Source organism: Meles meles, chromosome 12 (assembly GCF_922984935.1).
Source record: "Meles meles chromosome 12, mMelMel3.1 paternal haplotype, whole genome shotgun sequence".
NCBI classification, from domain to species: domain Eukaryota; kingdom Metazoa; phylum Chordata; class Mammalia; order Carnivora; family Mustelidae; genus Meles; species Meles meles.
In genome coordinates this window covers 78989733-79010331 of record NC_060077.1, presented here as the reverse complement: position 1 = coordinate 79010331, position 20599 = coordinate 78989733, and the positions used below count along the sequence as shown (strand labels likewise).

Below are 20599 nucleotides of genomic sequence, written 5' to 3'. Positions count from 1 at the left end.
AATTATAAACCCCTGTTCTTTCAAGGGTTTATAACTTGATCTTGATTTCCCTTTAACTGAAAAAAGGCACAACAAGTCTTAGTCCCTAAAAAGAGTTAACACACACAGACACACACACACAATTTTTCTCATTTCAAGTGTTTTTTTTTCTTTGCTTACAGTGTTGGCAAACTGCTTTCAACTAAGAATCCTACATTGGACAAACGAATAATCCATTACTCATGTCACTCATATGCACGCAAAAATCAGAGCAGCTGAGGAGTCCAAAACAATGAGCACCAGATAGAGCCAATGAAGAGGACAGAGAAAGGTTTCCCTTTTGGTCACACTGGCAAGAATTTCTTTCTTATAAATGAGTCAGTGTCAGCAAGACTGTTCAATGGCACCTATGCAATTATTCCAGGGGTGCAGGTGACATGGTGCGCCGGGTGCCCCGAATCACGTGGGTTTTCTGACTGTGCTATACGGGATTGCGGTGTGTGCGGGAGGCGGGGACGGATTCGCGTGAAATGTATGGGGAGGGAAGACTGGGAGACAATGGGTTTTCTCTGGGACTTCAGGGAATCTAAGCTGGTAAAAAAAAAGGGGGGGGAATTAAAAATATTGATTCTGCTCATTTCCTACATATCCTGTAAACAGACGGGTAAGAATAAGCAAAAAATGTGGTTTTAATGACTGTAGCAGGAATTTCTCCAAATCTGGTATTCTAATTATTTTGACGAAAGTAGAGGTCGAGTTTTAAAATCCAACTGCTGAAGCACAGGACTCTAGACTCATGTTGGCAGGAAATGTATGTGAGACATTTCAATGGTTTTAGAGAACTTTGATGGAAGCAAAAGGCATTTTGAGTCCCTTACCTCATGTGTAAGAAATCTGGAAAGTAAAAGCTGCCATCGTGATCGAGAAGGAAAGAAAACCAAATAAAGAGACTGCAGCTGAGTGACAGCTCCCCGGACCACAGTCCTACCACCGAGCTACCCAGGTCAAAGCTGAAGTTAACTCACGACGACCTACATATGGCGCCTCCCACGGTCTATCCAGATCTACCCTTGACACGTGTGCCCACATTTCCCATGGCAACCTCAAATCCAACTTGACCAAAACCAAACTCATAATCCTGCAGAAACAAAACCCGTTCCCACACTCCCAAAGGCCAGCACCAGAGCACACTCACTGTTCAAACCCGGCCCTGGCCCCGTCCCCATCCTTCCTTGCCATGCTCCTCTGACGCTTGCCAAGCTGGGTCCCCTGTCTCATTGCGAAAGCTGCTTTCTGGAGGGCGCATCGCTTCCATGGACTCTGCCCTATGTTTCCCTGGCCTTGGGCTCACTCAGCCCAGTTCGAGCCTTCCTCTGTAGTTCTGCCATGAGGATTTTTCTAAAGAACAAATCTGACCGTTGTCAGGACCCTCCAGAAGAACCCTTAGGGCCTCTCTCCTGCCAGTAGAAGGGACCCATGTTCCCGCCCCTGGTGGACACCCTTGGACTGGACCCACATGCCTCCATGGAGCCCTGGCCATTTGCCGCCCCACCACAGAGCTTGGACTGTGGCCCAGTCCACACGCCTTCATACACCTGCCTGTTTTCTCCCCCCGGGGCTCGCTCTCCACTGGGCTTTCCTGGATAAATCTGACTCATCACTTAGGATCCATCCGAAAACTCATCTGTTCCTAAGGCCCTCCTGCAGCCAGCCCCCAGCCCTGGCACCGGGCCATGTGCAAGTGAGTGTGGTCTTTACTTGTTCTGCTTTTTCAAAGCTGGTTCACTCCTCTACCCAACACTGCAAATGCTTCCTGGGGCTCCCAAGTTTCTATGTGGTGACCATGCAGATCGATTTACAGCTAAGTACTGTCAACATAGGACAGGAATGTGAAGTGGCCGTTTATTCATTTTCCAGAACTTCTGAATGTAAACTTGCTTTTTGTTGTCATTGTAATTGAAATAAAGGGCCAAGAATAAAGAAGAATGACAAACTCAGTTCACCTAGCTACTGTTAACAGGTTTGCTAAGACTGCTGGCAAGAAAGACGAAAACAGGATTTTATAGCCTTACTGGAATTCTCTTTTCTCTTCTAGCTTTGTGTCTCAGACACCCGTGGCCATGGACTGAGACGAAGGGCAGACAAAAGGCATCCCTAGTCTTTAAGAAGAACCACATGATCCCTAAGAGAGGCAGTGATTCGGTTCAAGATCTTCCCTTAAGCTTTTACCCCAGGCTTGAGACAGGAGCTATTCAGCTCTTCTGAAATAACATCTTGAAGATGGTTATTTCTAATCCTGAAAATGTCTGACTTCTCAAGAGTTTATGAAGCAAAAATAGATAGCCTCATCGTTTAAAGGGCAAGGGCACTGATGTCTTTGTCCTTCGTGTGCAGTCCCGTGTGCCGGTGATGATGGGAGACAGGATGACTCTGTATCTGTCCTGAGACAGCAGGCCGCACAGGAAAAAGCCACGTGCAGGCATGGTGTGATTTCTGCCCTGCACGCGGCAGGACAGCAAAGGGAGATGCGGAATTTTTCAAGAAACCCAGTGTGAGGAAACTGCTTGGAAGGAGAGGGCTTGTCTGGTAGGTAAAGGCATTCTTAACACATCACCTAGCAGGTGAGGAAAGGCATTCTGGAGAGCACCTGTCAGCCCAATAGAGCTTCTTAAAAAGACACGTATTCTGTGCTTTTCACAGGCTGGGTTTTCGTGAAGCAGCACATGAAGTTAACTGTTTCACGGACACGTACCCCTTTATAGGTTTCCGTTGAGTAAACCCTGACAAATGGGAGACATGGCAGAAATTCTCCATCAACAGCAACCGAGGTGATCCTAAACCCATCTTTTCTCTTTCCCGGTTTTTGCTAATTTCCACTCCTCTCTGGTTCAGAGACCCTTTTAGAAGGGCAGAGAGCAAAGGCAAACTTTAATCTCCACATAAAGGACTGAAAATGCCACCTTTTGTAGCTCAGATCAACCAGGCACTGTATGTGGTTCACACCATCCCCGGGAGCAAAGAGGAGCCTCCGACAGGCGGTCTGTTCTGGCAAGGGGAGTGGGAAGGGAGTCAGCTGAGGGCTCGGAGCTGGAGCTTAGTGCTCGGAGCACGGCTGGACTGATCAGGAAGAAGAACAGCCCAGACATTTAGCAAAATTACCCTCTCCTGCCTCCCAACGAACAGAAGCAGGGGTAGCCTGGCTGCTGCTTCCCCGAAGCGAGTTCTCTCCACTTTCCTACCAAGGACTTCACCTGCCTCACGCCTTCACCACGGACCCTCTGTGAATTAGCTTCAAGTCACTGTTTATTAAGCATCTACTCTGTATTATACTAGTCTACGCATAGCATTAGGAAAATAGTCTATGATCTTTATTATTTCTCATGTACATTAGGATGGACTTTTGCAATAGAGTTTTTCTTGTTTGGGGGCCCTGGCATTAAGAACATTCATAAAATTCTTTTCAGGTTGACCTGAATGTGACATTACCAGCCAGAACACAGCCACGATGCTGTGAGAAATATTCTGTGTATAGCAGACCAAGGTTAGGCTACCGGTTAAGATTTTAAGAAAAAGATCATTATCATCGTACCAAACTTTGAAAACTGAAATTGCAAAGCATTAAAACTAAAAGAGGGGGCGCCTGGGTGGCTCTGTGGGTTAAAGCCTCTGCCTTCAGCTCAGGTCATGATCCCAGGGTCCTGGGATCAAGCCCCACATCGGGCTCTCTGCTCAGCAGGGAGCCTGCTTCCTCCTCTCTCTCCCTGCCTGCCTCTCTGACTAGTTGCAATCTCTATCAAATAAATAAATAAAATCTTAAAAAAAAAAAAGTGAAAAAAAAAACCAAAATAAACAAAAAAACAAAAAACCCAAAAAACTAAAAGAGGACTTGTTTTTTTGTTCTTTGTGGAAAAAAGAGTGTGTCCCCTCCCTTCTTTTAACAAATTATGTTAGGAGTACAATTATAACAAACAGCATATTAGAGAAAAAAGTGGCAGTGCACCCGTTTTATAGCATTAATGGCAGCAATTTTAGGCTCACTGCAAAACTCTGGAAAGCAGGCAAACCCTTCGTACTTTTACTGGTCAAAGACAAAACTAAGCTTATGTACCTTGAATTACTGCATTTTAACCAAAGGTAGCCCATTCTCTCAAGAGCCCTAGGAATTCTACTTCTGGTTTAATTCTCAACTGCTGGGCTCCTTAATTTATAAAAGTCTATCAAGCTCAACGAGGACACCCATGGTCCGACTCTCCAGCCACCGGCTCCCCGGGGGACTTTTGATTACTTAAGAGAATGGGAGGCTGGAGAAACCTGGGGCCGACTCACTGATCTTTAGGAACCAAATGAAAACAAAAGACAAAATCTGGCCAGCTGCACATGCCTCTCAACAGAACTGAAGACTTCTCTTACAATACACGTTTTCCAGAAGTTCTGGGGGATACACAAGTATGTGACCATGGAGGACATGTTGCCTTAAAAACCAAAACCAAAAACAACACTGGCTAAAAGTGAAACCTTTATTATTTTAACTTTTAGTTGAAATGAGAAACCGCACATTTATTCATAGGTGCCGGAGCAACTGTGATTTCAAGATATGAACTACATATAGATTAGTGTGTTGGGTGCAAGGAACATGCTATGAATAGAAAATAAGTCAGAACGGGCTTCTTGCCGTCAGACCTTTGATGGTCGCGTCGAAGACACATGCTGCTTTCAGCATGGCTCACACACAGATTTTTGACTCCATTATTACTTCTAACCTTATTTTCTATTACTAGAGTCTATTTATTAAAAGCGCAGAGATCAAGGGGTTATTGACCCAAAAAATTTTTTAATGGGACAAAAAAATAAAAGTTAATAGGTCACAAGATCAAATCGGGTAAAAGCTTGATGGGCTCCTTTCAAGCAAACTGGGGAGGAATGCACAGTACCGTACGAGGGCACTGGCTCTCTGGGCTCATTCTCGCCACAGAACACCTGGCAGCCTGGACAAAGAGTAAAATGACGAGCCTTTCACTATAATCTGTGAATGATTCCCTGTCTCCACCGTCCCTCCACCTGCCATGCCGGTGTGCCCATGAAAGAGCCTACTTACTGTGGTCGATATAAAACGTTCGGCCGTCCAAGTGAATTCGTTCTTCCCAACCAGGCTGGTGGTAGAGAAAAAGAGAGAGAGAGAGAGAGAGAAAATATACAACCATTAGCTAACAGTTCCAATAAATAAATAAATAAGCACATAAATAAATAAATAAATGTATGTGCAAATCAATCAATCGACTCAACGGCTAAATTTAAACACTCCAAGGACACTTTCTGGCTCTTCTCTTCCACGGTACGTTGTCAGGTTAAGAACAAACCACAAACATCTCATGTTAACCCGACAACATCTATCAACACGCTGTGTCCTGTGTCCGCCAGCTTCCGGCGCCCTCACTGGCTGTGTGATGACCAGGAAGCAGGGACTGCTCTGTCAAAAGCTTCCAAGGGCGACTCCGGGGTTCCACGGAACAGCCGAGTTTAGGACTGAGTAGCTCATACCGAGTACTGAAGGGAGGAGGGAGTTGACTTAAACATGCCAGAGCCGGAGGCTTTAGTCCTGTCACCGCATGGCCAAGGGACCTACCGCTGAGATTCTCTCTCTCTCTCTCTCTCTCTGGACTCAGGAAATAGATAGATTTGGGTATTTTTTCCGATGGAAGGCCAGAATGCCCTCATTATCTGAACGGTGCCTACTTGCTATTGCAACTCAGGGATCCAACACGGGACAACAACCCACGATCTTTCGTATCTGATCTCCGTCTCTGGCTCTCTCCATCTCAACCCAGGAGCCAGACAGTTCTGGAGAGGGAGGGATCTTTGTGTAAAGCCCGAGGAACAAAGACTGAAACCTAACCTTTCTAGATTGAAGTTGTGCCGCCACAGACCAGGCAACGGAGAGGTTCCTGCTCTGGGAAAATCCCCTCGAGAACTCTCAGCACCACCCGTTCTACCGGAGAGCCTCGAGTCTCCCCACCTTCCTGCCCTCGTACAGCTTTTTGACTGCAGATGGGGGGAGGCTGAGAAAGTAGTGGGTGCAGTTTCAATCCAGCCTAACATGGAGTAAACAGAGCTCAACGCCCACTTGGCCCCCCACCCCAAGACAATCAACCATCAAAGAAATTAAATTTTATAGACAGTCCTCAAAAGGAGAGAAAAACTTAAAATACATCTGCAAGCTAATGATTTACAGAAACCGTCGGTGATTACTTCCTTTGTCTCTCACTGTTTTCAATATTTCTGTTCCAGTGACTGTGTTAGCAGGACGGATGGAATCTAGCGGTTGCAAAGTTAGAAAATAAATGCGAGCGACCTGACCTGTCATGTGTAGAGACCGCCTCTTACATTCTAGTTACAGGGTCTACTTTCTCTGAGCCGCTAACATTCAGCAACCTCTTTCACAAGTACAGGGCATCGACTGAATGTGCTTTTCGAATTCAGCCATGCACCCAATTCTATGAAGCGATTACAGACCAATGGGACCTAAAAATGCCTGGAGAAAAAGAAGGCCCACAGGATCTCTCCATCAACATGGTGCAGATGAATGGATAAACACTTTGAGACTAGTCCGCGTGTCTCCAGCGTACTCACAGGAAGAGGGCCGAGGTCATTGGGGTTTAAAGATGCCTTTGACCGCATGTGTACTGGAAATTTCAGGCGTGGATCTTCCTGCAAGAAAAAACGTCAAAGGCAGAGGACGTTACAAGGGACTCTGTGTGTGATGTCCCTGGCTCCTCCCCTTCTGGAGCAGGGCGGTCCAAGGGCATGGAGCCGCTGGCCTGCCTGCCCTGGGGAAGAGAGGTCTTCTCTTTGTATAGGAAGGCTGGCTGACCAGCTCTCAAGAAAGATTTTATTCTTTTCCTTGTCCTTGATGAAAGCAGAACAGTGAGGGTATTTCAATTAAAGGTGAAGTGTTTTCCCAGAGACTCCTAGCAGGTGAAGAGGAAGAGAGTCCCAGCAGGGAGGTTACTATGGAAACCAGAAGGGAGGGGCCGGTGCAGATGAGGCTCTTCTGAGCAGAGGGGGTGGGGATGGTGGTGTGTACATCTCTCTTGGCTACTGAGCTGCGGGTGAGGGCAGCCAACCTTCCCGGCGGTCCCGAGCTTCCTACTGTGACCTTCTACTCCCTGATCTGTGACTCTGATCTGAGGGTCAAGTCGTGTCCTGGCCAGAGTTCGGTGGCCTCATCACATAATACCTCCTACCCCTAACTGGAGAACTTTACTGAGATTCTTGATGCGGTCCTATAAATGAGATTCTCATTTATGTCTCAATACATAGAAGTTTGCCAAAGATTTCTCTTAAGGGATATGGCTCATAAGATACTACAAAGAACCAATGAAAGAGAAAAAAAAAAAACCACAACAAAGGAGAAATATGTGCTCTGGCATCTTGGGTCATGCTTTATAATTGACAAAGCACAGGCAGGTGTCGATCTGGAGGCTGTGCACACATGATCTCTGCTCCTTTAGAGGAGGACACCGAGCTGCTGAGACCAGGAGAACTTGCCCGAAAGCCCTCACCCAGAGTCTGGGAGAGTCCTCTTATGAACACAGACCCAACAAAGTGCAATGAACTTAAGAGAATTCATGTTTTAAACTTGAAAGATTAGGAAACCAATGATAAAACTCAGAACAGCACACTGTCAATCAAATAAGCCCGAGATTAAAAAACAACAACAAAAGGAAACCTAAAAAATCCCTTTATTTCAATTACATGAAAGTCTTTGTTGCTGCCTCACCGCTTTCCCAAGGCAAGAAAAGGAAGTAACTGGTACAAACCTTGGAAAATAATAAAAATCAGTTTGTGACAGCTGATGGCTATGAAAATGCTCTCAAACTGATTACAGTGAGGGTCACACATATTTATTTAGTGGTCTAAAAACCACTCACTTGTGTATTTTAAACAGGTGAACTGTAGGACACATTAAGTTATACTCGGAGAGAGCTGTTAAAAAAATTTCCCAATTCAACAGTGTAAGCTGTTAGCATCACTGGATTATAACAAAGTGACAGATTTTTGGAACTGGCAAAGTCTATTAAAAAAACAAAAAACAAACCCCAAAAAAGCCAACCCCGACTTTCTATTCACTAGAGCAAACTACTAACTGAAGAAATAAATCGTGTCGGGAGTTTATGATGGCTATTGACCCTGAACCTCACTGATGCTTTTTTTTTTTTTTTTAAAGATTTTATTTATCTATTTGACAGAGATCACAAGTAGGCAGAGAGGAAGGCAGAGAGCCTGATGCGGGGCTCGATCCCAGGACCCTGGGATCATGACCTGAGCTGAAGGCAGAGGCTTTAACCCACTGAGCCACCCAGGCGCCCCTCAATGACACCCTTTTTAAAGGGTAATGAGAGGCATGAAATCGGTCCCGTATTCTGCTGTATACTGGAACACAAGCAGTACAGTAAACAGACAGATTCTGGATTTGTAAGATCCAAGAAGCTGGAAATTGGGTAAACGTTTTTGACAGGGTGACTGTGGACAGAGGAAAAACTTGGGAGCACCCACTGAGAGCCAGCTCTGAGGTGGGCACAGGGCCCCCTGGGCGCCCCCTCGCAGCTACTGAGCACACATTTGCTCCCGGATGCCGCATACAACCCCAGCCATGCCGCACTCACACACACAGGCTACTGTGAGACAGTCAGTAAAAAGCTGGTGATTTCATGGACAAACAGAAAGCAGCAGGTGAAGTTACAGAAGTGCGGGGGTGTGAGGATGAGGAGCATGAAGCAGAAAACTCAGTTTTACAGGTCTGCTAAAATGGCCTGGCATGGAAACCTGCAATTCGTAGACTGTGAGGGCTGGAGGCCAATGGGGTTCTATTGTTTTATTATACCACCGGAAGTCAAAACAATGGCAGCACCCACCTTCCACCAAGCTCTACGGGCTCAACCTAGAGGGCGCTACTGAGCCCACCCCGCACCGTGAGTCCCGTGAACCCCTGGCCCCCAAGCTGGTGGAGCAGGTGAAGGCAGCCAAGGCCCCACAGACTCCTCACAACGTCAGAGGTGACAATAAGCTGGAATACTAAAGACGTTTCCAACAACAGAAATAAAAATGAATATGAATGAGTAAAATACGCAAAACCCACGAGGAGTTTCTCCCTGTCCTCAAGCACCATGAGAACATTCTTGCACCATTTCACAACTGCTTCCCTCAATACGGCTGGAGAACTTTTTGAACAGAAGGCAAAGATCGACATCTTAAAAAAAAGGGGGGGGTACATTCCTAGCAGAGTTTTAGAAACACATAAAATATGGGAATGCTGGCTGGGTCAAATAGACAGCTGTGATTCTTCCTTCCTGGGAGAAGTCAACAACCATGCCTAGGCCACAATGAGGTTTATTAGGTTGGACCCGGGCACAAGACAAACCTGCCACTTACTGAAGATACATTCTCTGTTGCTACAAAAAGCAGCCAACGCTCTGTCCTCCAGAAGACATAAATACACTCTTACATACACACACTTCCAGCTGCTTCCTTAGCAGAATGGGCAACCGAGGGCCTCGTGTCATCCGCCTTCGGGCACTTGGTGGCCTCCAGCACACATCCTTGGCCCTGACGACCCAGGTGGGGACAGAGTGATGCTCCCTGGATGTGGTCTGACCCTATCCCGGACAGACTGCTGGCACCCGGCCTGTGTTACCCGGGTGTGTGAAAGGCTGTTGTTTTATAAATAGACTTCAAAAGGAATCTGCCCCTATCAGCGTATACAAGGGGACACTCGGCCTGTATCTTTTCATGCTGCTGACTACATGCAGGAAGCAAGACCTACAAGCAGGTCCCTGAGGCAAGACCAGTGCTCTCATAATTCCCAACCTGTCCTACCAGTTTCTCTTCCTGTTTACATTATAAAGCTCACCTTCCAAGAATAGCTATGCTGTTCTCTTAAAACACACACGCACACACCAACTCCAAACAGATTCTAAGCTGAAAACCGTGTTTTACCCTTCCCTCCGTCTTTCATCGAAACAGAGAGGCAGGTGAGAGGGTGCCTTCCGTGGAGAGCACTCTGTACAGGCCTTTTCTAGAACAGGTGACGTCGCTGGCCCAGCACCTCCAAGCTGAGTGGGGAAGCGGAGTCACTGGAGGCCTTCCCAGTTGTTACCCTGAGGATTTTCAACAGCAGCAGCAACAAAACACTGGTCTAACACATTAAAATGTTAAATGAGTCCATAAGCCAACAGCAAGGATCTGGGCGGAAAGGGGCAACGGGAAATTCAACCTGGGGTCTGTTCAGCAATGATGCAGGCAACAGACAAAGCTGGTGTGGAGGTTTAACAGAAACCCCCGCCAGCTGTAATTCCACGGGACTTGTGGCATGAACAATGGCGAGAAGGTTCGGAGTCCGGACTGCTAAGCTCGTTCAAATGCCTCCACCTGCAGCTTGGCGGGGGCGGGGGGCGAGCCACAGCAGCCCCGAACATGAGCTCATCCATCTCCCCCGACAACACCCGCCCTACGTCTGGAGCTCCTGTTTCTGGCTCTGGGCTGGAAAGCACAGCCTGACAGCCACAGGTTCCACATCCACCAGGGAAAGAAAGGCCTAAAAACCTCTTTCTATAACTGTCTTTTCCAAAGAGCGGCCTATCTTTCATTCTCAACTTGCCCACAATCCTGTCACATCCTCTCTGGGCGAAAAGGCACGTCGGTCAGAGCGACACGCTAGCATGGGCCTTGGGAACGGTTGTGAATTCGTTAAATGAAATGTCACCACATCTCCATGATGAATTCCCCTCACCTCCGAAGAGGAAGAACTCTGAGTGGGTCTCAGTAAGGACTGTTTAGAACATGTGGTGGCATTTTTGGTTGTCCCTGTGGTGTGGGAGGAACGGTGGCTATTAGCCTTCAGCGGCAGGAGCCAAGCACACTGGACACCCCGCCATGAAAGGCACGGTCCTGCCCCAAAGGCAGAGAATGCCCTTGTGGAGACGCGCTGCGTCACGAGCCACCGGATGTTAGAGCGTGAACCCTTTAGGGACTAAGTGAACAGACACCATGGGCCAAGCAGGAGTGACTGGCCCCTGTTGTCCAGGCCTCTTTCCTAACACAACACTTGGTGCCTTCACTGGAAGTGGGAATTTACACGTGTTCACTGGAAGTGTAAGACCACATGGCTGCGCCAGCAACCACCACCCAAACTCAACCAGCACAGATGACAGACAGAAGGACAGACTTAAGCTCTGTACCCGGTGAATTGGGCAGGGATACAAGGGACAGGAAGAAGAGCAACACTTCCTGTAGCATCAGAAATAGAAACAAGAATACTAAGTGCGGTTTAATCATAGGTCTAGAGACCAACAGAGCAAAAACACACCACTGACTTCTAAAAAGGAATTACATCCTACATAAATAAGACACCATGAATTCAGCTCAGGAATGAAGGACGGACCGAGGCATACAGAGATATGCATGAGCACCTCTGATTCATCTGATCATGTTCGTTAATCCAACAGATTGTCTCTCCTGCAGGATTCAGGTGCACATGGGAGAGCACCAGCATCAGAAGAAATCAGTTTTGACAAAACGTTCACCAGAAAGATCTATCAAGTTTACAACCGAAGTCCTCGGTACATCTCTTAACGCTCAGTTAAAGGAATGACACAGACAGAGCACAGGAGTGTAAAACATGAATGTGACGTGAACAGTGAAGACTAAAAGGACACATCAAATAAAGGTGACCGTGTCAACAGAAATGCAGAAAGAAACTGATGAGGAGAAATGATTAAAAAAAAGATTAGAACTCCTAATAAAATTAGAGGATCATGGGAAATGAAGCCATGACATCAAATTCCTGGCCCTGGGGAGCATGACACCTTTCTCCCCACTACGGTAAATTGTCAGGACTAGAACCTTCCAGGAGTCCTATGAAGGAATGGCGCCAATCCCAGAGGCAGTCACGAACCTGTGCTCAGAGGCCCCCTCCTCGCCGCCCCCCACCCCCACCGGCCCTGCCAAGCCTCGTCCAGATGTAGGCTGAGGAGGTCCCCTTGGGGTCATGTTTCAGGGTCAGGGAAACTTCCCTCCAAGAAACAGGGCTCCTGAGTAAGGAAATCCTGGACTCAATGGCAGACCTCATGAAGAAAATGAAACCAAATAAAAGCAGCAGCCTTACCCACGTCGTAGTCTTTGTGTTATGGTCAATGAAGAAGGGCCGGCCGTTGGGCGCTATCCTCATTTCCCAGCCGGGCGGCAGGAAGCTCTGTGTGACTTTGTGTTGTGGTTTGGGGGAGTTGTAAGGTGATGGCTGTGGGGACTGTGGGTTGGAAAGGGTATCTTTCACAGCCCGGCGAATGGGCGAGTCCTTGGCGCCCTAAGGAATAACAACGAGCATTAGAATGCTTACCAGGGGCTCTTCCAGAGGTCTCAAAATGGACCTGGGTACACAAGGAACGCTCCTCTTTGGAGGCACGACAGAGAAGCTCCTGAAACCTGTTTCTGTCATCCATTTACTTTTCAACCTATCTAACTTTCCAAGTTTCTCGGCTGGTTAAACACACAACAATATTAAGTACTTAAAACCAAGGTCACTGGACGGCTTACTCAGTACACACCCAGAACATGGTTCTGTAGTGAACACGATGGAAATCTTACAGAGGGCGGAGGAATGCGTGCCCCTGCTCTTAATGAGCTCACAGTCTAATGAGGAAGGGGGAGGCAGTTTTGAGAGCAGAGAGAGAAGACCCTGCACCCATGGAGACAGCCATCAGACTAGCACGGGGGCCACCCGCCGCACTTATACCCCAGCTGGGAAGCGATCACATCCACTCCCAGTCGTCAGCACCGGGTGCCCCGGGATGGGGCCCACGGCTCGCTCTAAGACACAGTCAAGGTCAGAACTTCACACATTCACTCTCTGGCTTCTCTAACTCGGACACTTGTGATGTGAAGGGAAGGCACCAACACCAACACAAACAGGAGAGCACAAGCAGATGCCCAGCCCTGGCTTCGAGATGCGAGTGTGCATCAGAAACACGGACGCCTGTGCGGCGACAGGCCCTACAGCTGAAAGGAAAAAAAGAGAAATGATCAAAGCAACAGCTGTGTTTGAAAACGCAATGGAGGCATCGGTCTTGGAGAGGGAGAGTTATTTACGCAGCCGAGAGCAAAACACCAGGAGAATGGAGCCAAGTGCGGAAGAGAGGTGTGCCCCTTTCAGTACAAAGACCCGTGGCGGCAGCCGAATGAGAATGGGGCTCAGGTGGGCGGCCCCGGGTGTGAGCCAGGTGGCACAGAGAAGCATGAAGGAAGGATGAGTGAGAAGGCTGCACGAGGGCACCCCGCACCCCAGATACCACGACTGACCAGAGAGAGGACCAGGGCTGCAGAACTCAAACCCAAGTGAGATGAGCAAGGAGCATGAGCAGTGCCGGGACAGAGTGACCGGGTGAGAGCACGAGGCAGCCTTCTCACCTCCAGCGGGGCAGATAGGGTTACAGTCGGCGAGCTGAGGCTACGGGGCCGGCGGATCTGAGGCTCGATTAGGTGGTTGTTACTGTTTGTGGCGGATCCGGACGCACCGTCTTCGGCGAGCTATTTTGGAGGCAAAAACAAGTTAGCTTCGCGGGAGGCTCCCCTGTGTGAGTGATCAGGAGTGTGGACCCAAACAACAAGGCAGCCAGCACTAATAAGAGGTCTGGCCGATTTCCAGTGTGGAGGAAATGATTAAACCTAATGATGGGGGCTCGGATGGAGGAACACATTCACAGGAAACAAATGAATCACTAGCCCAGCGTCAGAACCAGCCTGGGGAATACAGGGGGGCTGGGAGAGAAGCTACACCCTGCGACAGGTTCTCACGCCCCACTTTAAAACCAGCTCTAGGGATGGACTGACTGCCCTGCGGACCGAATTCTCCCTCAGGCAAGTATCAGGCTTAGAGTCACACATTTTCTTTGTGAGAACATCTTCCTAAACATGGGTCCTTTAGAACAACACATTCACCCCAGGAACAGCGAGCTCGCGGACATTTTGGCTTCTGTGACCTGTGGCTGTAGCTGTAGCCGGTCTGCGTACCTGCACGATAGGTCGAGTCCACGTTGTGGTTCGATTGTTATGATTGACATAGTATGTGCGCCCCTTTGCATCCTTTCTTTCTTCCCAGCCTGAAGGTAGGCCCGGTGTGGTGTGCGCATAGGCCACTGATGGCTGTTTGTGTAAGAAATCATCATTATTTAATATCCTGCATTTGCTTTCTCATCAGTTTAATAAAGTAACGTACACCCAGAGAATTACTTGTTCTAGACTACGTAATTTAATTTCACTTGTACCGAAAACATTAGTGTCCGGAAAGAAGGCAACTGATTTCCAACAGCTTCCCATCTACTGTGAGACGAACCCCCACACGGCCACAAGGCCCAAAGTCTTACTGAAGTCCACTGTAAGGCCCTGAACTCTTAAAGGACTGTTGCTCACATCGTAAGAGAAACCTACGATCTGTTTCCGTTACTAGATTTTACTGTCAAACCACATAGAGCTTAAGTTATTTCAAACTGTCAAAGGTTACCAAGAGAGGGATGCTCGGAACACTTTTTCCCCTCAATATACTTGCCACGGAGACGCTCTCCTAATTCCTAAAGTCTTCATCAGCTTAGAGCTTGACACAATAGCTTTCAGGGACAAAAATACAGTCTCCCCTCTAGCCACGCACACCAGGGCACGCAGGCATGAAGCCCCACCAGGACAGCTCAGCTGCACCCATCAGGAAGTCAGCGGCCCAGCTGAGGCTAGAATTCCAGAGGATCCTGAGAACCGAGGCTCTACCTGTCCCTGTCCTCCCACACCAAGCTTGCCTCTCTTCAAAAGGGTGAAAGCAGCACACACAGTTTCTGGGTTCAGAGACGCATCCCGTACAGAGTGACTGCCCCAGCATCGTCCAAATGAGACTGATTCCTGAGACACTTCCGCTTGCAAGAATCAGTCTGAGAAATGCGGTCTGGGCAGAGGAACATGGGAATAGCAAGGATGTTTCAGATTCATGGAAAAGGGACACGGACCCTGGAGGTTCATGCCGTCCCGGAAAGGGCTGGGTGCATGGATGCGGCACAGCAGTTCTGGAAAGGAGCGAGGGGTGCTACCCCAAGGGTGGGGACTCAGAAACAAGCCAGCCGTGGCCACCAAGGCTGCTGGGAGAACACTGAAGCCGCAGGAGGCCAAACATCAGGAATCATCTCTCCCTGACGTGACAAAAGTGGCCGCTTCTTGTGGGAACCGTCTTCCCTCAGCAGGATCTTGGAACCTCTGGGTGTTTTACCAGGTGGGTGTCAGGGTGAGAAGGTGAGTCTCTGAGCCCAGCTCCGTGTGCGCATCCTGTCTTTCCGGTTCACTACCAACGCTGTGCCTTGACAAGGAGGGTCCCCGTTGGAGGGCCCATGGGCCACTGCACAATCGTGAACTAGAAAGTGCACTCAACTTCACGGCCATGTGCTCTGGGGAGTGCAGTTCCTGAGGCTCAATATTCTACTCTCTGAGCCCGACTGCACATCCCCAGAGAAAAATTAGCCACGAAGCAGCTGCCCCAATGGTTATTTCTAAAACAAGTTTCCCATGCAACGCAAGATCATCTGTAAGAGGACTTTCTGCTCAAACTACAGTAACTATTTTCCTGACCTCATCCCAGATGAAGTCCTGAAGGCCCTAAATGGTCATTTCCAGACTGTGAGACTGTATGGGTTGTGATCTAGGTGTGGGGCCGCAAGAGAGGAAGTGATGTCAACATGCAGACTCGAGCCTTCTGTGAGGACTGAAGACCGATGAATTCGTCCATAGCCTCAAGTTCTTACCTCCCCCCTTTCCTTGCCGGGGCACCCATCCAAAAGAGCTATTTCTAGGCTACTTTTTCTCCAGGAACTACAAAAATTGGACTCTACTGAACTGAGTCAGAACCCACGCTGTAACCTAAGTGGTCAATTCTTATTTTTGGCAAAGTATCCGCCATCCATGCCTGACCTGCTGTTGCTTATATGACGGCCCAACGCTCTTGGGCTGAAGGAATCCCACATGGAATGTGCAGGTTTTCCTCCCCACTGAGTTAAGTTTGGGGAGAGGAAATCAGATCTGCACTCCGAACGCTCTGTTCTGCAAACCCTCAAGATAGTATTAAAGTGAGAGAATCCCTGGAAGAGTACTCATGGGGAGACACCATGAATGACATGAACTTGGACGTGCCATGGTTAATCTCAGAATCAAATTCGAAAGCGGTAAGACCTCCTGTACTGGGTTCCTCTCGAAGATCCACTTAATGGGACTAATCAGTTTCTAGAAACTAAGAGTGCAGGAGAGAACAGTGATTCTGATGAACAGGCTCATTTTACCTTGTACTGAGAACTGAATGGGCAACCTATAATCTAGCTCCATTTACGTGAGATGGTGTTATTAAAATCTGTCTTTATGGATTTCTTTCTACACGGCCATGGAGAACAATGTATTTGCGAGAACAACAACAGCATTTGTGACCAGTAACACTGCTCTCCCTGCACGCAGCCGGGGACGAGCCAGGACTCAGCTTCTCCAGGCAGATCGTGCAACAGACCCAGCCCTGGAGCCAAAATCCAATTTCTGCTGCTGCTGCGTGTGTGTGTTCACACATGCGTTCCAGAGTTCTTCAAGAAGCAAGTTAATTAATCAAGAGACAAGTTATAAACTGCTAGTGAGCAATTAAACAATTTCCAGCTTTTCATCTGAACAGACAATCACGTCTGCATGGCCAACCAGCCTATCGTAGTGGCTCCGTTTATTTCATTAAGACAGAAATCCATTGTGTGTAAACTGCAGAAGTTTCAATCTGCTTTTAAAGATGATCAACAGTTTAGTATTATCACAGATTCCCCAAGATTTGCTCACACGCTGCCATACTGTTAACTCAGTGTATTTTTAGGTATATGCAGCAAAGTCCAGAAGGACCCTACTATCCCTCTCCCTTTTATCTCAGAGCAGGCCAGCCTGCATGGCCAGCCGGAAAGCAACCCCAGTGTGTACTACGTGTGCATATACACCAGTGTGTATTCCCAAACCAAAGGATTGTGGGCCCGCAGGTGAGAATCAGGGGCTGTTCATTACGGCTGCGACAGTCAAAGCATTTCCATGGTAGAAATGTTCACCAGGAGGGTTAATGCAACCCTACCTCAGGAGGACAGGGGTAAGCTGAATGCTCCCCGGTGGGGGAAAATTATATAAACGGAGGAACATTCACATCATTGAACAGTAGGTATTGACAGGTCCCAGAGGAAGGACCACAAGTGAAAAATATCGAGGTGCTAAGTGACGTGTACATGACATCCCAGCTGCGTGTGTGCACACGTGCCACGCGTGTTTGTGGGAGAACGGGGGCAGGGAGGGAGAGGGTGTGTCCCAGGGTAGCTCCAGCAGGAGACAGTACACATGGGGCTGGCCAGCAGGGGCAGGAAAGGGTGTACAAGAGGGGAGATGAATTGAAAAACATACTTTCATCAAACCTAAGTTTCTAATGCAGCCATCAGGTACGCTGGTGTACGACAGCCGAAAGGTCACCAGGTACGTGGGAAACACGAGAGCAGGAAAGCATTTAGGAACGACTACTACCCAGTCTTTAAAAATAAAACCAAACATGTATTTTTAATTCACGGCTGGGGGAGGGCACAGACACGGTAGTGGCAGGGGCCAAAGGACCTCATTCAGATGGGTCACTCTGTCCCGCCAAGTACCTCTCACCATGGAGCCCAGGGCTCTCAAAATTCGGTTTATCCTGTCACTTAATATCCTAAGCTATCACAACACTCCAGTGCTAACAGCAGATTCTAAGGCTCCTTTAAAATCCAAAAATGGGTGACAGAGAATGCTCAAGAGCCCTGACTTCTATTAGAATTCTTTAATGACACGATCTTGTCCACCTTGAAATTTCTGCTTCTGGAAGAGGTTACTTGTGCACAGCAGGAAATAGGCTAGTTCATTCAGAATTTCTTCAGTTCTACTGGAGGCTGAGCCTGGGCACCCAACAGATGACCTGCAGAGATCACTATAGTTCAATACCTCACACTGGGCTCGTTTTTGTTGCATGCCAATCTGATTTTCCTGCGTGCAATGCTGAGCGTTAAAGTCTAACAATGTAACTGAATTATTCCTTTGCGTCCACGTCCTGCCGAAAATCAGCAACCGCATGTGTATTTAAAGGTAACCTCAAGTAACAGGCGTTGTAACAAACTTAAAAATTCTTCCAAGAGCTACAGGGGATCAAAGCTAAACTCGAAGCTGAGCCGGTCTCTAGGGGTCAAGCAAAAACCAGGCAACTGAAGTACACAGTCCTAGCCAAGTCACCCGAAAACATGAATGCTAAAAATTACCTAAAATAATCAATGAGTAATAGATACTTGGCTCAGTGAAACAATTTTTTCCTCTAGACCTTTTAAACTTCTTAAACTATTCCTTCGTCTCTGCCCCCAAATTATATAACACTTGTTCATTCCTGTGAGTAGAGACCCTTGTGGCAGAGCAGGGTCACCGGTTCATGCTCACGACACAGTAAATCTAGCGCAGCATGGGAAATCTGGTACGGGAAATGGGCAAGAGAGGCAGGCCGTGTGCAAGACCAAAATCGACAGCGTAACTGCGTGTGGTTCCTGTGGCTTCTCTATTCTCCTCCAAACCTGTTATTTTATCCACGTAGTCTAACAGACAAGAAAGGCTGACCAGGAGTACAAACGTTAAGGGCAGCAATACATTCTAGCAGACGTGCTGCCAAAGCAAGTATGGCCGAAGTATTTTCTTTTCTATTCTTTTGTAAGTGGGCTCCGCGCCCAGTGTAGAGCCCAAGGCAGGGCTTAGAGTCATGACCCTGCGATCAAGACCTGAGCAGGGATCAAGAGTTGGATGCTTCACTGACTGAGCCACCCAGGTGTCCCAGAAATATATTTTAAATACAATTAAATGCTCCTTATCGAAGTCTGACACAGTATTCCTAATAAAGCTATATGAGATGAAAAATCATCGTTTTACCCACTACCTTTGAACAATGTAGAGGTTTACAGGATGAATAGCTCTGTAGCACGAAGAAGCTGAGCTTATCCAAAAAAGAAACGAAGGTACAGTCACCGTTATGCAACATGTTAAAACCCCCAGTTCTGCTATCATGTCGGATCAAGGGCATCATTACCATTGGCTCCTCACCACCTGTGACAGTTGACGACCGCGCTCTCCTAGCGGGGGCGCTGGGCTGTTGAATGACAATTCACATCAGTGAAATGAACTTAGTAGGAAGACCACCCATTGCTTACTGAGTCAGGAATCACTGCTGAGGCCAGTAAGGCAGGTGACATGGATCAGAACCTCTGAAACCCACCCTGTCCAAAGAAAGCTGGGCAACCACTCACTGATGACCGGGAGAAAAACAGGGACACGATCACCCTCCCACCCAGAGAAGGCTCAGGCTGCAGCCATGATTCGGGGAAACAATGGACTGCAACCTCAGGAATGTGAGAGGTCTTCCTTGAAACAATCACTCCGGTTTTGCCCCTATTCTTAAATAAGTAGGCAGATTCTTAAAATCCACCAAACTCATAATTTGAGTAAGAGGCTACCAGTGATCAGTGAGTTGACAGCTTTACAGAGTACAGGGAAAGAGGGAGGAATCAACAGTTTTCCAGGAGAGTGAGCTCTTTGATAGATAAAATTGACAGTGATTTTTGAAAAGGAGGGAAAGTGCCTTAATTCATCCAGGAAAATCACAGAATCATCAGGTTGAGCAGGATCCCCTCCCCAGGCTATCACAGCTGATTACTCTGGTCTTTGGGGAGGCCTGTACTAAACCATCCCAGAAAGGATGCTCTTGTCAAGCTTCTGACGATCCAGTCCATTCTATGTGCGCCACAACGGAATGTACCGTACTGACTACTCAGCTAACCAGCACACTCGTGAATTCATTCCGTCACCATAAAAAACACAGGCAACAACGTGCTTTGAAATAAAAATGTACACAACAGGAAAGATACCATGATTGCAAAAACTTTTAAGTACCATCTTTTTTTCCTTTAACTTCATACACAATAAAGTATTAGTCCCCCCCAAATGAGCAAGGATTTATACTAATAAAAAACAAAAACTGGTCAAGGTTAAATGAGCTGAACATGCTAAAACCACAAAATAGTTTCTCCTCCGAAAGAAATTTACAAAAATCTTTTTACTGTGTACGCCAAACCTCACCCAAGGCAGCCCCGGTCTGCCTTCCAATTTGAATATTCACTCTTATTTTTGTCCTATATCGTCAAACATTCCTCATTCTCCCTTATTTGCTGGTAGTTCCGAACATGGTGGTGGTGGTGGTGGGGGAGGGGGATTTATAGCCAATTCTTTAGTCAGTAGAGCTGCCTTTCCAGAGAAGGTACAGGTGCTTTGTGGGTTAAGAGTTTAGGCCATTAGTGACGGGAAAGAACCGCTCCCCGCAAACCCAGAAGAGTTCTTCCTGTTCAAAGGGATTCAGAATGGTCTTGAGATACAGCTCACTGGAGCACAGCGTTAGTGACTAAATGAAGTTTAAAAAAAGAAAAGAATTATTAAAGCACACTTTTGGTTAAGTAGTTTAAGTCAGGTTAAGCACATCAGAATC

The 20599-nt window shown here is 47.6% G+C and overlaps 1 protein-coding gene across 4 annotated transcripts in view; it reads right to left on the bottom strand.

Annotated features, from left to right (window-relative positions):
• NEDD4L (NEDD4 like E3 ubiquitin protein ligase) overlaps window positions 1–20599 on the bottom strand; it is a 333633-nt gene that overhangs the window by 34416 nt on the left and 278618 nt on the right. For 2 of the 4 annotated variants that reach the window (XM_046024976.1, XM_046024977.1), the window contains exons 13-18: window positions 19151–19210; window positions 14041–14172; window positions 13438–13557; window positions 12140–12337; window positions 6607–6684; window positions 5075–5129 (exon numbers count right to left, since the gene is read on the bottom strand). In XM_046024976.1, the coding sequence (XP_045880932.1) occupies window positions 5075–5129; window positions 6607–6684; window positions 12140–12337; window positions 13438–13557; window positions 14041–14172; window positions 19151–19210 (643 nt within the window). The remainder of the gene's footprint in view (window positions 1–5074; window positions 5130–6606; window positions 6685–12139; window positions 12338–13437; window positions 13558–14040; window positions 14173–19150; window positions 19211–20599) is intronic. The other 2 variants (XM_046024978.1, XM_046024980.1) reach the window with 1 other exon arrangement.